General features: G+C 40.6%; 2 protein-coding genes across 2 annotated transcripts; one reads left to right on the top strand and one right to left on the bottom strand.

The window, feature by feature from the left end:
- On the bottom strand, nt 1-11,272 carry LOC114438773 (transcription initiation factor TFIID subunit 4-like). Its single transcript, XM_028410316.1, has 16 exons — nt 11,005-11,272; nt 10,091-10,840; nt 8,983-9,137; nt 8,490-8,609; nt 7,142-7,297; nt 6,898-7,020; nt 5,503-5,592; nt 4,366-4,593; nt 4,116-4,251; nt 3,781-3,895; nt 3,224-3,393; nt 3,005-3,135; nt 2,785-2,910; nt 2,478-2,534; nt 2,258-2,377; nt 1-1,905 (listed from the first exon to the last, which is right to left on the bottom strand). Exons 1-16 carry the CDS (start codon nt 11,270-11,272, stop codon nt 1,738-1,740), a joined length of 2,913 nt encoding a protein of 970 aa, XP_028266117.1. The 3' UTR covers nt 1-1,737.
- Nucleotides 11,273-13,719: 2,447 nt separating this feature from the next.
- lsm14b (LSM family member 14B) lies at nt 13,720-16,510 on the top strand. The gene is made up of 9 exons (XM_028410018.1): nt 13,720-14,353; nt 14,496-14,618; nt 14,695-14,858; nt 14,949-15,078; nt 15,155-15,370; nt 15,494-15,580; nt 15,661-15,822; nt 15,974-16,109; nt 16,200-16,510. Exons 1-9 carry the CDS (start codon nt 14,308-14,310, stop codon nt 16,357-16,359), a joined length of 1,224 nt encoding a protein of 407 aa, XP_028265819.1. The 5' UTR covers nt 13,720-14,307; the 3' UTR covers nt 16,360-16,510.
- Nucleotides 16,511-16,520: the final 10 nt, after the last annotated feature.

Raw genomic sequence — 16,520 nt, 5'->3', positions numbered from 1 at the left:
GTGCAAAATTTACAAGATATTGGCAAGAAAGCATCTTGTCTCATTTACATCACGCATATCTCTATATACGAGAAAAATAAGACATTTTTTCATAATTCAAAGTTGTGCACTGATAAATCTACAAATAGGAAACGTAGGTATGTACAGTAGTAAAATTTGCCAATAAACATTCTTTTCATAAAATGACAAAAGGTATAAAGACCAAAATTAGTATGTGCACTAAAAATATAAAAAAGTTACAAAGTGGGTATGCTTATCTGATTGACTTGTTTTAGAAAATTAATCAAAAGTGCAGTCCGTGTTCTGCATTTCATGCCTGTGTTTAATCCAACATGACCCCCATGAATCATAAATATAAAAACGTACTGAAATGTGTGCATCATTAAATGACTGCAATGAAGTTACGTTACTGGGGTTCTTTTCATCAAATTAATTATATAACCTAGATATTTCACATTTTAAATAATTTAATGTAAAAAATTATGATCAATTATTTTTTTTCAATGGTACTAAAGCAAAACCCTTACATCACAGTAAACATCCTGTCCAAGAGTATTTTTCGCCGCAGCAGCATTTCGATCTACATAAACATGATAAAATCATCAATAAAATAACACTAATTTTTCACAATATTCCCGTTACTTCAATCTATGCATGATTTCAATAAAAGACTGAAAACTTGTAACACTGTTCAAGAAACAGTGCCAAATCCAAACACTTTTCATAATGTCAATGCTCTCTGCATACCGTACTATGAATGACACTTCTGTGTCTGTCTCCATTTTACACTCCAAAACAAATCTATCGGAATATTTAAGTTTTTAACAGCATATCTGTAACAATTAAAGTGTGACATATTGGAAAGGAAGTTTACTGTGATTCAGTGCTTTGAAATATGACCATTATTGAGGAAATTCATGTAACTCTGTGGTGGCTGGGAAGAAAATTTCACCATATTTTCAAATATGACTGTCAAGATAGAAAAGTATGTGCAGTCTGTATCGTAGGTATGCTACAATCTGAATAAAAAAGGGATGTACTGCCAGTAAATCCTGTGATGCTGAGATTCTACCACCACCTGAACATTACCAGCTCATGACATATAAATAGTTATTTTTGTGTCCAAAAGACAAACTATTACAGAGCAAACGACAAAACAACAAAGTTCTCTACAAATCTGAAGAGAACTGCCAGATTTGCAAAATTACTCAACACATTCTAATCCATATGGCTTAATTTGTTAAGAAGGCAACTTAGCAGATGACAAGACAGCTGTAATTTGTCTGTAAAACAACCCACAGGCATTGATAAAATATAGTATAAATGTGAGAAATTATTGTTAAGGACTTAAATTAACAGAGCGATGTCTGGAACAACAACAACTTTTGCTGCTACAACACAAATGTCACTGCAGTGACACTGACAAGATTTTAAAAAAGACTTTTTTCTTCTTGTGTGCAGCATGAGGCAGTGCATGGGGTCAGGTGCAACTGGTCTCTGAAGCCATGAGACATGCCCAAATCAAGGCCAAGTTTCACTATCTGCTCCATTTCTGTGCTGGAAATACAAAAGGGCCAGTGCCTGAAGAGACGTTTAAAAACTGATGTCTCTTCCTACAGGCAGATTTCTCATGACGCAGCAGTGGGAACTCAACGAAAGTACCATCAGGAAAGGTCTGACTTGATGGTCAAACTCCTTTAATACCACTGAGCAAGACTCATCGTTTTAATGTGTGTGCTATTTGAGGAACCCTTTATAGAGCAGATGTGAGTGACTGGTCTCTCTTTCATTCTCCAGACAGAAGAGCAGGTCCCTGAGGTTGACTCTAGTGATGCGCTGACGCATAAACTGTCTGGAGCCTGTTCCACTGGAGCCTGCAGGCTGGGAGGGGCCTGACCCTGAGCCCTTGATAGCAAAACACAGCAAACACAAAAAGGATTTAGTCTCTTATGACTTCTTCTCTAGGTAAGTACGAGAAGCCTACAACCACTGCAAACAACTGGGTTTGTTGTCTTATATTTGCTGCTCGTTTAGCAAATGAGGAACAGAGGTCTGAACAATATGTTCGCCAGTTATTATGCCTCAGTCATGGTTAAAAATCAGTGTTCTTGAACCACTTGTTTGAGAACTTCTTTCCCCATCATATTTCTTCATAACCTATGCAGGCACCTTTATGTAAAATGTAAGAAAACATCCTTATCTTTGGAGAAATAGAAATCTCATAAGCACCCTGATTTTTAGGAAATTGTTCTCTCACCTCTGCACTGGAACCCCTCACTGGAGAGTCCATTTTCCGTTTTTTCCTTGGGCCGATTGCCGCCAGAGCCGTTAGGTTGGCTTCTCTCTGTCTGATCTGGGCCAGCTCCTGCTGCTGCATCTGGAATAAATGCAATGACACAGATTAATTCCACTGACAAATCGTGACAATGCTTCACAAAGAAAACATCTATACAGTCAGTTTTTAAGTGAATACTTGCCTCTTTGGCCTTCTGTTTGAGTCGTAGTTGCTCAGGGTCTTCTTGCCGTGAACGAGACTGTAGAGGACATTTCAGTATTTTCAGATGGATACATTGATTTTAAGCAGCTGACTCTTCATTTATTGATTTTAAGCAGCTGACTGTTTATTTACTCACTCATTCATAGCTGGTTGTTACATGGTGACGATTACAGGTAAAGCAAATGTATTATTGACACTATCCTGAGATGATTGGCTGGCCTTTTCTATGCAATTACGAGGACTCTTCCTGTGACTGATACTGTGTGTAATTGTTTAAATGCTGTTACCTTAGCCGCCTTTAACAGAATCTCTCTCTCCTGCTCTTCCTTCCTTTGCTTCTCCATCTGATCCAGCTGCTCAAAAAATTTGAGCTGAGTTCGCACATCGCTGACCTGCTCATGTCGCTCATCTTCCTGGAGGTGGTAAGAAAAAAAAGGACAAAGAGAGGCAGAAAACATAAGTAAACAGCATCACAGTCACGTTTAAATTACTGTTAAAAATTATCACCTTGAAAGTTAGGTTCTTCTGCTGTGCCACCTGGGATACTTTTTCCAGCAGGTTTTGCAATCGCTGCTGTGTAGCATGGGAGATGAAGTTGATGACATCTGTGCCCAACTCACTGACACCAAACTTCTTACCTGTGACAACAAGAGCGGATGTGGATAAAGATTTAGACAACAGGAGGAACATGCCGTACGTTTTCCCATGAGCCTACATCTCACTCACCAATCTCCAGAACAATCCGGGTGAGTGAAGGGGTGGAGAGGAAGGCCTCGTCCTTACAGGAACGAGTCACCATGCCAACAATCTCAGAGTTGGTTGCTAAGATACGGGCACTCTCCTCTGACAAGTTGACTCCTGCCATGGAGGCCACATCATTGATATCATCATCATCCCTGCATGAAATTAAAAGTGAGAGAAGACATAAACGTCAACATAATCTTGTGTACATTCATACAGACTCGATACTTTTATATTAATATAATGAGCCTGTAGCTGTGAAAACAATTCAAGGAACTTAAATTAACTGTCAAATAACAAACTTCCCTGCATTTAAGCAACTATAGCAAATATGAAAAAAAGCAATGAATGCTCATTCATTCGTCACATTTTTAAGTGTTCAACTGCAGCTCTTGATGTAGAACAGAACAAGTCCTAAAGTTTTCAACCTTCCTAAACACAGTAGTAAAGAATGGAAAGTTTGCTATTTTAGTGAAGATACCTGTTATTTAATCATGGACCTTTAATGCTTTTGAAATGCAAATTAAATTTAAATTACAAACCTGAACGTTCCTCCTGCTTCTTTCAGTTTGTTCTTTTGAACCATAGTGAGAGAAGTCTGACCGATCACTTGTAGTCCTTTGGCCCCCGGAGTCAATGTCTGTTTCACAGCTGGAACTAGGGGTCATAGACAGGGACAGAAGACAGTCTAGCTACTTGCTCATAAGAATGTAGTGTACATGTAAAATGTATTGGAATGTTTGTATTCTACAATTGTACAGTTGACACAAGGCAGCAGATATCCATTGGAAGTAATATATGTTTAAAGTACTGTATGTTAACTGACAAAATATATATCAACTAAATGAATGAAGGAAATAATTTGTTGAGCACGCACCAGTTTGCAGCTGTTTGACCACCTGTGGCTGGCCCACTATGATGCGGCTGTGTGTTTGTCCTCTAAGCGTTACCATGGGAGACTGAGCCAGTGTCACTGGTGGCCTTACCATAGTCCCCTGTTGCTGCGGTACAATCTGCAAACATTCAGGGACATAAAATTAGAAACACAAGTATAAAGTAAACTCTTACGTGCAAAGACTTCACTTTCATAACATTGCTTTAAAATACAGGCATCGCAGCAAATTTACCAGTCCAGGTTTACTGTGAGGTGTCTGAGTTATGCTGATGACTGTGGGTTTAGTCGTGGCAGTACTTGTGGCTGTAGTAATGGCGGTGGTGAGAGGAGGTCGCAGTACCACAGCAGTGAGGGCCGTGGAGGCTGCTGCAGTGGGCTGAGTGCTTGGCTGAGGCAGCAGGCTTTGTTGGATGAAGGCCTCTGAGTCTGGTGTCATCTGGCGCAGTGCTGGGAGACTTCTCTGCAGACCGAAAGAGAAAGATCGTAGATTATAGATCAGTCAACGAAAGTGCAGAGAATTTGGTTTCGTCCATTTAACACAAAGTTCATAAAAGCACTTTGTGTTCTTTAATATTTTTGAAATTAATTGTAATTTGTAATAATAGTCAACTGAGCCAACTTTTTCAGAGTTATGTTGATTTGAATTAACAGATTAAATGATGTGATTATCATCATGCAGACTGAAATTCTTGCAGAGAAAACAGTCCCACAATGTGTCCTCTCATAACACTTTACACTCAAATCAGCTGCACTGTCTTCATATAAGTATACAATGATGTAACCAGTTTCAAATTTATGATGAGGACAATGCACACTGTGTTCATGTTTAAACTGCAGATAACTGCAATGACATTTTGCAACTTTGGTTCATGCATAGGTCTATAAAACTATACAATTATGGCTGGGCGTAAATGTGTCTGTTAAAAGAATAACAGAAAAAACTAATATAACAATGTTTTGGTGCAGACTATGTGGTTGTAATTAATGGAATTATATCAGTATATACAGTAGTAATTACTATTTAATTATATAATAAACCAGTATAATGTAAATTCATGTAAGGGCAATGGTAAGATACACAAAAAGGTATCAGGTATCATTATGTTTTCATACTCCTGGGAAAATTACACATTTTGTGGATATCTTGAGGTGACAATGTATCAATAAGCTAGAATTGTCATAGAAAACGATGCTGTGGACAGATTAGATTCAAACTAAGCTCTTGGGCTACAAATGCCTGAACGTTTGTTTGGCTGTTTGCCTGATAATAAATGACCAACTGTTGAATGTGAGGAGGACGATTTTCTGCTTTGAATCTGTGTGGCAGTAGTAACTAACTATATATCTGCTGATGTGTCACTGATCTCACCTTGAGGAAAGGTACAAGATACGGCTGAGGTGAAGAGTTGAGCTCCCGGTATAACCTACTGGTGAAATCTTCAGGTTCTATCTTTGCTTCCTGTCATGAACACAGAGATGTATCAAAACAAGTACACTGACAGAGGTGTTTGCCCCCTCATGATTTATTTTTTGTATGTTATTCACACTTAAATATTTCAGATCAAACAAATTTATATATTAGACAAAGATAACAAAGTAAACACAAAATGCAGTTTCTAAATGAAGGTGTTTATTACAGGGGGGAACCTACATGGCCCTGTCTGAAGTAGTGATTGCCCCCAATCCTAATAACTGGTTGGGCCACCCTTGGAAACAATTGCAATAAAGTGTTTGCAATAACTGGCAATGAGTCATTTACAGCACTGTGGAAGAATTTTGGCCCACTCATCTTTGCAGAAGTGTTATAATTCAGCCACACTGGAGGGTTTCAGGCATGAACCGCATTGTTAAGGTCAAGCCATTCAGAGGTGGACTTGTGTGTTTTGGATCATTGTCCTGCTCCAGAACCCAAGTGCGCTTCAGCTTGAGATCAGTAACGGATGGCTTTTTCAAAGATCTTCAAGATGTCTGCTGGCAAAATTGAGACAAGCCTCTATGTTGCTTTTGCTCAGCAGTGGTTTTCATTTTGGAACTTTGCTGTGCAGGCCGTTTTTGCCCAGTCTCTTTATGGTGGAGTCATAACACTGACCTTGACTGAGGCAATAAGGCCTGCAGTTCTGTGGATGTTGTTTTGGGATTTTTTAATTTGTGACCTCTTGAATGAGTCGTCGCTGCGCTCTTGAGGTAGTTTTGGTCGGCCGGCCGCTCCTGGGAAGGTTCATCATCACTGTTCCATGTTTTTCACCATTTGTGGTTAATGGCTCTCACTGTGGTTCACTGGTGTCCCACTGGCATTATAACCTTTTCCAGACTGACTGATTTAATTACGTTGTCTCTTGTTTGTTCCTGAATTTCCTTGGATCGCAGCATAATTTCTGGCTTTTGAGGATCTTTGGTCTACTCCACTTTGTCAGGCACGTCCTATTTAAGTGATTTCTTGATTAAGAACAGGTGTGGCAGTAATCAGGCCCGAGTGGGGCTAGAGAAATTTAACTCAGCTTTCCAAAAATGTGACCACTGTTAATTTTTGTTCGAACAGTTTTTCCACACAGGGCCGTATAGGTTTGATTTTTTTCCTCCTAATAATACATACCTTCATTTAAAAACTGCATTTTGTGTAATTTTGTTTGATGATCTGAAACATTTAAATGTGACAAACAAACAAAAAAATAAGAAATCACGAAAGGGGCACATTTTTCACACCACTGTATAACACATAAACAAAATTAGAAGAGAGACAGGTGAAAGAGAAAAAGAGACATACCAACAAGTTCTTGACCAGCTCCTTTACGTTAGCTGTAGTCTCAGAGGACTGCTTTCCACTGGAAGCCAGCTTGATAAGCGTGGACAGAAAGTTTCTACACTTTTTCACATTCTCCAGAGTTTCCTGCAAGCACATAAATATAACATTATTTGTTATAGCTTTGTTTACAAAACCAGAAATACACCCTACACTTAAATATCTGTGAAGTACATCTTGTTATTTTTGTTTAGCACTTTTCTCTTACAGCTGTGACAGCTGTTGGAGTATTAGCGGTTGCAGTGGCTGCAAGGGGCCCCACTCTTTGCGCTACAGGTGTGGCTGCAGATCCAGGCTGCACTGTTGTGGGTGTTCCTAGAGGCTGTCCTGTGGCGGTGGCAGTTCCTCCCAGCATGATGGTGTTCTATATAAGTCAGTGAATATATAAACATGAGATGAGTCGCAGACAAAAGACAAGGTCAGAATAACAGCTTTGACATGTCTTTCTCCAGGGCACAGTACATTTAGCTTCTACTATGACAGGAGACAATTGTTTTCCAAGTATCATTCTTCTAGGGAAATAGTAGACATGTACTGTGTAGGATACACACTCATCTTCAATCTTAGTTTACAAAAGACCTTGTCATCTGCAAATCAGACGATGAAAAATGATGAGGTTTATTACAAATGAATTAGCCCTTAAGAGAATTTCCATGGCAACCTTAACATGTACTACTCACATTATTCAGAAAGAATAAAACAAGCAAGGTTTCAAATCGTGATCAAACAGTCCTGGCAGAGAAGAAATGAAAACAAATTGCAAACAAACTAATCTTGATGCATCCCAAAAGAAGATCACGAATATAATAAATAAAACTGAATTCTGTATTTTTTTCCAAGAAATTGTTCCAACTTGTCCAAAAGAAATGTATTTACTCCTATAACCAAGAGTATACATTTTATATTAACTTTGTAAATCTAAGAACCTATAACAGAGCTTTTTGCCCAATAACAGGACTAATTTGAGTAAATTTTAAGTAGAAACATGATGAACAAAGTTACATCAAGTGTCTTCAAATACACAAACTGCATTCAAACATTTTATGAAAAACATTTTATTTCAGTGCTATCACACCTGAATCAAATGTCTTGAGCAATGATGGAAACACACTTTGTGGGTTCACTGTATATGGTTAGTGGACACAATGAGCATTCAGAAAAGAACAAAGAATTCTCAGGTAAAAATGATGACTGGGGGAAAGTGAGGTCAGGATGTCAAGAGGCTATTATGATGTAAACGCCATTAAAGTCAGAGAGTCGTAAAAAGTAACTATGCACTAATTAATGCAGTGACAGGTGAAAATACTGAGGTACAATTAAGGCAATGGACTTCTCTTAAAGCATAATGTGGCATGCTCTATAAAAAGGAAATGGTTAACCTAGTCATTCAGTAGAACAGAGAGTTTATTGTTGGTAAAATCCAGGTTTGGCGTAAAGGGACTCAGTCACTTAATAGTCACAATTCTTTGTAACTTACAGATTTCCCTAACACCTTTTAATGGCATTTGAGGCTCTGGTAGTTAAATATCCCAAATGGACTGTAAAGTGAGAGTTACCTGCAGTACAGGAGGCCTCTGCAGCGTGGTGGTGGCTGTCACAGTGGTCTGGGCTGTGGAACCTTGTTTAATTATAGTGGTGGGAGTTACTGGACGAGCCAGGAGTGATGCACCTGGAGCCTGCAAGAACAGCATATTATACAATATTATACTCTACAAACTGGGCAGTGGTGGAACAACCTAATTATTTTCCTTTTTAACAATGGCACTATGCACTATATAATCCTAACAACCCTTTTGCTGTTCGTGCTTTTTTCTGCATCTGCACTTAAGATTTTGGTCATCTCATTTTAAGGCTAATGCTCACTTAAAACAATAAGTGAAGATGTTAAAACAAAAACATCATCCGTCACATCCAGCTGTTAACTCAGCTGCTAAATTGGGTCAGCATCCACAAAGATTCTGATCCACTGCTGTATGAGATTTATGCATCACTACTTATCAGAAACGGGTCAAATTTTCCTGTGTGTCCATGTGCTCATTAGTCCTGTACCTGCAGAGAAGTGATCTGGACAGGTGGAGTGCTGGTGGGGGCTGCAGGTCGTGGTGTCATGGCACTCTGTGACTGCGACTGAGCTTGCATCTGGGCCAAAGTCTGCTGGTGAATCATCAGCAGCTGCCCACTTTCACTGCGAACCAAAACCATGCCTGCATATAGCAAATGTCCAGAGGGGTTAAATGTCAAACATCAATACTTTTCTGTCCTAATTAATTATTACAGTACTGTATAACAACTATGATTCCATGTTTATGTTGTGGTCTGATTAGTTTGACACAGAGTTTTTTGTGTAACAACATCCAAACAATTCATACAGCTTTTAGATTAAAATCTGGAATAATCTCTTAAATAATCTAAAGGCAAATTCAAAAACTCTCAGGGTAAAATTTACAGTGACAGTTAAGGAACCACAGACCCCCACATATTGGATACTCAGGAATACACAGTAAACAGCAGTTGATATCATGTTGATGAAGATTCTGTCATCCAGGTCATCATACGTAGAGAAGATTGAAGCAAGGCGTCTGGACTTGTAGAGTTTTCTAGAAGACGTTTCGCTGCTCATCCAAGCAGCTTCATCAGTTCTAACTGTTTGGTGGGGAAACATGGTTTATATGATGATGATGATGATGATGATGATGATGATTATATTATAAACCATGTTTCCCCACCAAACAGTTAGAACTGATGAAGCTGCTTGGATGAGCAGCGAAACGTCTTCTAGAAAACTCTACAAGTCCAGACGCCTTGCTTCAATCTTCTCTAAGCAGTTGATATCAGAACAGTGGGTAATTGTCGCAGACAAAACAAAGTAATAAGAATCAATAGATTGCAATGGAATCCTACTCTGATACACTACAGTAGGAACATGTTGGCTAGCTGACCTCAATAATAGAAACAATGTCTTCTTCTAATCTGTTGTCAATAGACTAAAAAGACAATCAATTCCTGTATCTCAGACCATTTATAAAGACATGTTAAGCCTAACAGGTTTCTACATAAATTGAACAGCATGGTACAGAGTAGAAGAGACATACACTTACACACTGATAGGATAAAAATACTTTGCAAATGGTGCTAACTAAATGTAACATTAAATTACCTGGCGGGAGCTGAATATTTTGGATATTTGGGGTGTTTTGTTGAGGTTGAGTGAGTCGAGGAGCCAACATCTGTGGAGCAATAGCGCGTACTCCACCAGGAGGAGTGTTTGTTGAAGGTATTGGAGTCCTCAAGTTTTGCACAACAGTCGGACTTCTTACGGTCGCTGTCGTCACAGTTGACGCCAAAGTGTGCAGTACTGTTTTGCTGACAAGAGAGCCAGCCGTGCTGGTAACACTGACGGCTGGTGATGTTAAAACGGCGGCTGGATTGCCTGCGCTTTGCGAAGTATTAGTTTGCATAGGTGGCCTCACTAGTGTGACCGTGGGAACAGTTTTCACAGAGGACTGAGAAGAAATAACAGATGAAGTCACAGCATTTTGCGCACTTAAAGTAGTCCTTATTATAGTACTTGGTGTTCCAGACAAAACCGCTGTGCTTCCCTTGCTCACAGAAACAGGTCCATTGTTGACAAGCGTGACAGTGGGCTGTGCGTCGTGGCTGTCAGCAGGTCCGCCTCCGGTGATATGACAGTTCATCACCACAGCACTTCCATTCAAAGTTTGAACACCAGTCGTTCCAGGTTTCCCAACAGTAGGTGTTGCATCTGACACTACTGTAACAACTCCACTAGCTGCCCCCGGCTTGGGCTGACTTTCAGCGGCTGCCGCCGATGTAATCCCGGCTGTCCCATCCATACTTGAATCGTGGGACTCCGTACTGTTACTGACACCTCCTTGCACTTCTGCCCCTACAGCAGCGGAAACACATGAAAACAGGAGGGGTGTCGAGCAACTCTCCGGTCTCACATTAGTTTCGGAAATCACACAAGTGAAGGCAAGTTAGCTACAATCAGTTGAACAACGTGACCAAAATTAGCTAACGTTAGCTAACCGGAGTACGCAGCTATCTTACCTGCTTTAGCAAGCTCTTGTTGTGAAAGTACCATATTGCTGTCCATAACACTGAATTTACTCCCTACAGCTGAGCTGGCGACGTGATTTACTGCAGACTGAACCCTAGCCGATGCATTAACGTAACCTGCGCCTGTTGGCTTGCACTCCAGGGACCCGAGAAGACCACTAACTACTTTTTCGTCCACCTCTTTACTGAAGAAAACATCATCCAGCAAATCGGAGCCCGCCGCCATCTTTGCCCAGCTACGCTCGCTCGTGAGACGCATGCGCCGATTGGATGTACTGTCGGTGACGCGGCTTCGTCCGGTGCTGTGATTGGTCCCTGCAGGAAAATAAAGATTGGCACAAATGGTCGCTCTTAGTCACATGACGTCTTTGCAAATATGGCCGCGAACAGAGGGTCGCGGTGGCTCCGCTGTCAGTGCGGTAAACAGACCTCTGAAGTCTGCTTAAAGCAGTTTCATTATATCTTTTAGGAGATATTTCTCATGTAATTAACTATGGTAAACTACAGGCGTTCGTTCTAAGTGGTTATCGCTATTTTAGGTGGTATATACGGTGCATTCCCGACACGTTCAGGTCTGGAGTTTCAGTGTCAGATGACTGTTTTTAGCTTAAATAATGCAACAGCATGATTTCCTTGTGTTTGGAGTCGCTTTTTAAAACGCCTGCTGTGTTTCGAATGCGGCATAATTTGCAAATCAGCACCCATCCAGACCTCACAGCCCGTCAGATAAATGTCTCACTTTACCCAGTAACCGCAGCCAGATGTTGGTGAGCTTATTTTTCATGAAATATATTTTTTGTTAAATATGTGTGCACATATCACCTTAAAATAACCGTGCGATCATAGGCGCCCCCACACACACACACACACATTTTAAAATGGCCCGTGCTCCCTCCCCACACAATGGACATGAGAAGAATTCCTAACAAAGACACGCAAAGTTAAGAGTTGTTTTCATCATTAACCCATATTGTAATGAGGCCAGGTTCGCTTCTGTTAGGCTGCTAGCGTCAGCCTCGCCGAGCCAGTGCACATAGCCACCTGCTCATATTCTTATCAGCAAGAGTAAAATAAAAATAATGGACCTTCAGGACACAGTGGTGCATTATATGAACAGGGAAACACTGATGTAGCAGATAAGGCAGTACATCATTATAAACACATCCACAAGGTTTGTTGTGAGTTAAGTAGTTTTATAAGCAAGTAAAAATAAAGACATGGATTTTTTTTGTAAGTTAGTATTTTTAGTGTTTCAGTATTATGCATTAAGCAGAGTTTGGTTCATGGTCCAACAACTTTTTGAAACTCAGATGATGAGAAGACCACTGTGTTAAATCAAAATATGCTGATGTTATTTCATTGATGATTAAAGCTCACTTATATTGGTTGTTAATTGAAAAGTAATGCACAATCCATCTCCATCTATATCTGAGGTCGATACTGAGAGTGAGCCAGAGGCAGGGCCATCATGTAGGGCCAGTGGAGGAAGTCAATAAGCTTAAGTGTTTACTTCTGTAGGTAAAATAGGTGTTTAACAACCTGTTGAAATCCACAGGAATTTGCAATTACTTCATATTATTATATTATATTTCATAATTTACTAATATACTTTTTTTCACCACCCACCCACAGAAGGTGTCCCCCCCCACAAGTATACCAGTACTGAGTGAAAACTGTGTGCGCTGTGAGTAGATTTATGAGCAATATCTAAGTGAAAGATACTAGTTATTGATCCAAATAGACAGACTACCTCATTCCTTAATAAGGACACATTTATTTACTAACTAAAATCTGTTTCTATCTATCTGAGATTTAACTCACCAATTTCTAATGTCTGTGTGGTATGATTAAAATGCTCAGAGTGCTCTATCTTTGTAGCTACATGTAACTCCTAAATTGACTTAACAAAGACTAAAAAATCCCTATCCCTTCTTCCTACCTCAGAGGCTGTTGTTTTTAGTAAAACATGCTTCTCTGAGGTTCATGTCAACACATCACTGTGTGGGATGGCCTGCTCTGGCCACCTTAATTCACCTCTGCTTTAGGCCTATGATAGTCCTTGTTGTGAATGTGTTTCTGTCCACAAGGGGGTGCTGCAGGGTTTTGTATTTGGTATTATTTATATCAAAGTTCTGGGTCTAAATGTGTCAGATGCAAATTTGTATTTTATGCTGATGACAGTGTTTTACAACCTTTGTTGCTGTCCAGCACTCATTACTTTGCCTGCGCTTTGCTGGCTGAGATGTGGTAGACCTATGTTTTACTTGTTTTACGGTCTTAGTTTAGCCTTTATTTTGTTCTGTATAAAACATAGTAGCAACTAGGGTTTTGTTTCATGGCAGCAGCCGTGTCTTTCAAGTGTAAATTCTGAAATATGGAAAGTGTTAAAGGGTCTGCCATGTGTCCCCTTACTAACAGGAGAGTGATGACCCAGGTGTATTGAAGGCTGCATGTTACAGATTTCTGTTCTCTTTCTAGTGATTGCACAGACATTCTGTCTGCATTAAAGAGCATCCAATGGCCCTGTGGTCCAGATTCTTCCTTCGGCCTATTTAAGCAGGAACGCAATGCAGATTATTCAGAAGTTAAGGGACATGTCTTCATCCAGTTAGACTGAATCTGTTCAACATGTAACTATTTGTGGAAGTGGTATGTTTTAAGGGGACATGGGGACTTCATACTAACAGTTCCTGCTGCTCATCAGTCCGGAAAAGTTGTCATTTTGACAAAACGTACAGTTAACATAATTCACATTTACAAAAGTGAATTTGTGTCACCACAGCTTCTTAGTGCATCTTTGATATATAGGCCTATGATCAGTTTTATGTATTTTATGTTGCTTTTTTGTATTTATTTTTTTATTCATTAATACCTGTCTTATTAAGTATAGTCCAAAATCCGTCATCCACCCGGAAAGAAAATGAGTAATTAGTTCACATTTACTCCACAATATTACACTCACGGAAGGATATAGCCTAGTGTTATTTTTCCTCTCTTTTTTAGATTTCATCATCAGATGATTAGCCAGCAACCCTATCTATCACACCACTGCATTCTGCTGCCTGTCCAGTTTGTTGACATTAGCACAAATATGCTTCCTTGTTCATAAAAGATCGTTTATAAGAAACAGGACCACTCACTCCTCCCGAAATACAACCAAGAAACGACACTGTAATACTAGATCTTTGCGGGCGCACATGCACCGGAGTCATTTCCGTGGATTTTTTTTGCCCTGCTCGCTAAGACCTCAACCCTCGTAGGCCTCAGCGCTCACAAAGTATTGATGCTACCTGCATGTCAAACCTGAGAGTGGACATACTGATTACAGCCTCACTGCCAGGTGAGTTAAGCTCCAATCAGTGGGCGTGGTTTTAACTCACCTGCGGACGCTGATAAATAGTTTCCGGTTCGCGGCCTGAAATGGTGCCATGTGATGTGAATATTTGTGCAACTTTATATCATCTTTTCTGTGTGTTCTCCAGCCATGGCTTCAGCAAAGCCATACATTGGGTGTAAAATAGGTCTGATTTCAAAAGCCCAGAATCGTTATGAAGGGATTTTGTACACAATTGATAAAATTAACTCCACAGTGGTGCTGGCCAGAGGTGAGTGGCATATGCATGGTGGCATCTGTTTTGTTTTTTAATCTAAGAAAGAAGTGAAACATTTTCTTTCAACTAGTTAAGTGTTTTGGAACGGAGGGGCGACCCACTGACAGACCCACACCACCCAAGGATGACGTCTACGAGTACATCACTTTCCGGGGAAGCGACATTAAGGATATCACACTGTGTGAACCACCAGGATCTCACCATGGCCTACCCCCAGATCCTGCTATTATACAGGTAGCCAAGCACTGCATGGCTCACACGGCATGCAGATATGGGTGTAGTTATGTAGGCAACATAAGTATTGTTTTAATATTTCCTCTCCAGTCCTCCAGTGCGGGCTCTTCGGGCATGTATTCCACTCCCGGACCATTCAGTCCCCTGAGGATGTCTGCCTACAACCAGCTTGCTGCCAGCTCTCTCCTTAATCAACAGTATGCTGCAGCCCTTGGCCTCGGTGAGCACAAATCTATTAACATAAGACTGACTTTAAATGGCCTGTTTACAAACTACAGCACTGTGTGTTTATGCAGGGCCTGTACTCCCGGGTGTGCATGTGAGAAGGGCCCCTATGGTGGAGAAGGCTGTTCAAACCCTCCAGGCAGACAGATCCAGGCTGAGAGGATTGGCTGTATCACAGGAACAGGACCCACAGCGGTGGGACAGGAGGAGGCCCCAGATGACCAGAGGAGAGAGTTCCCAGACCAGAAGGGCCACTGGAGCCACCAACAGAGCTGCAACGATGAGAGGTAATAAAATCTTATAAAAGTGAATGATTATTTGTACCACAGATTGATGGGATTCTACATGGTAATGTTTTTAATATACAATCAAATAAAAGTGACTGTATATATGTTGTGGTTCATTTTAAGTGAAGTCAGGCCCAGGTGTGATCACCTCTCAGCAGGAGGCTCAGCAGCAGAATCAGGAAAATAGGCCACCACAAAGAAGACGGCAGGGTACGTATTTACCATAGAAGTTTCGTAGCTGTAAATAAATTGAAGAATCCTAATGTAAAGTGCGTTTTTGTTAACCTCAGGGACCCGGAGGCGCAGGAACCGCAGTAGAGGCCAGTTGATGGTGGCTACTGTTCCATCTCCTACCCTGAAGTTTGACACAGACTTTGACTTTGATTCCTCAAATGCACAATTTATTAAGGAGGAACTAGAAAGGAAGCTGCAGCACAAGAGAAATGCGGAAGGTAAGTTATCAGTGACAGTGGATACAGATTGGTTAAGATAACAGCTGTGTTCTCTTAACCAAATCACCAACCAGTCTGTTCATAAGAGTTCATAAGAATTACTGGCTGCAGGACATTGGAATAACCTCAGGTTAAAATCTCTTATTTGCAGATAGAAAATATGAGGTAGAAGAAAAAGAAAAGGAGCTGTTGCTTTCGACTGCTGAGGATGATCACTTTGGACCCAAATGCTACTACGACAAAGCAAAGTCTTTCTTTGACAACATCTCCTCTGATAGTAGTTTGAGGTGATTTAGAAATCTTTTCGTCCTTGTGTTTTTTTTTTTTATAGCGCAGCTACAGATTAAACCTACAAATCCTTTGTGTGATGGTTTCAGACTGTCGTGGGCAGAGGAGCGGAAACGTAATCTGGAGACTTTTGGGGTCCCTGGACGCTTCCTGAGGGGTCAAGGCTTCAGAGGTGGATATGCTGGACGGAGAGGACGTGGTGCAGCTCAGACTGTGCCTTCTCACAGAACTAGGAATGGACAGCTGTGAGGGTCAGAGGTGGATACCAAGGCACTGTTGGCTTTCCTTTTTTTTCTTTATGGGACTGTTATCAGCTACAGTGATCAGAGGCACCTTTATTGGTCTTGTATGAGTTTTTTTTGGTTTCCCCCCTCCCTATGGTACTTATTTTGCCTTCAAATTGCCAGGAC

The sequence above is a fragment of the Parambassis ranga genome, chromosome 7, assembly GCF_900634625.1.
Source record: "Parambassis ranga chromosome 7, fParRan2.1, whole genome shotgun sequence".
Taxonomy (NCBI): Eukaryota; Metazoa; Chordata; class Actinopteri; family Ambassidae; genus Parambassis; species Parambassis ranga.
This window is presented reverse-complemented; position numbering and strand designations above follow the sequence as displayed.

Excerpts from the sequence above, each read along its gene's own strand:
- LOC114438773 (XM_028410316.1), bottom strand. The coding sequence starts at position 11,272 with ATGCGTCTCACGAGCGAGCGTAGCTGGGCAAAGATGGCGGCGGGCTCC. Across the intron at positions 10,841-11,004 it reads ACAAGAGCTTGCTAAAGCAG|GGGCAGAAGTGCAAGGAGGT; the intron begins GTAAGATAGCTG and ends CCGCTGCTGTAG. Across the intron at positions 9,138-10,090 it reads AAATATTCAGCTCCCGCCAG|GCATGGTTTTGGTTCGCAGT; the intron begins GTAATTTAATGT and ends TGCTATATGCAG.
- lsm14b (XM_028410018.1), top strand. The coding sequence starts at position 14,308 with ATGTCAAACCTGAGAGTGGACATACTGATTACAGCCTCACTGCCAG. Across the intron at positions 14,354-14,495 it reads GATTACAGCCTCACTGCCAG|CCATGGCTTCAGCAAAGCCA; the intron begins GTGAGTTAAGCT and ends TGTGTTCTCCAG. Across the intron at positions 16,110-16,199 it reads TCCTCTGATAGTAGTTTGAG|ACTGTCGTGGGCAGAGGAGC; the intron begins GTGATTTAGAAA and ends TGATGGTTTCAG.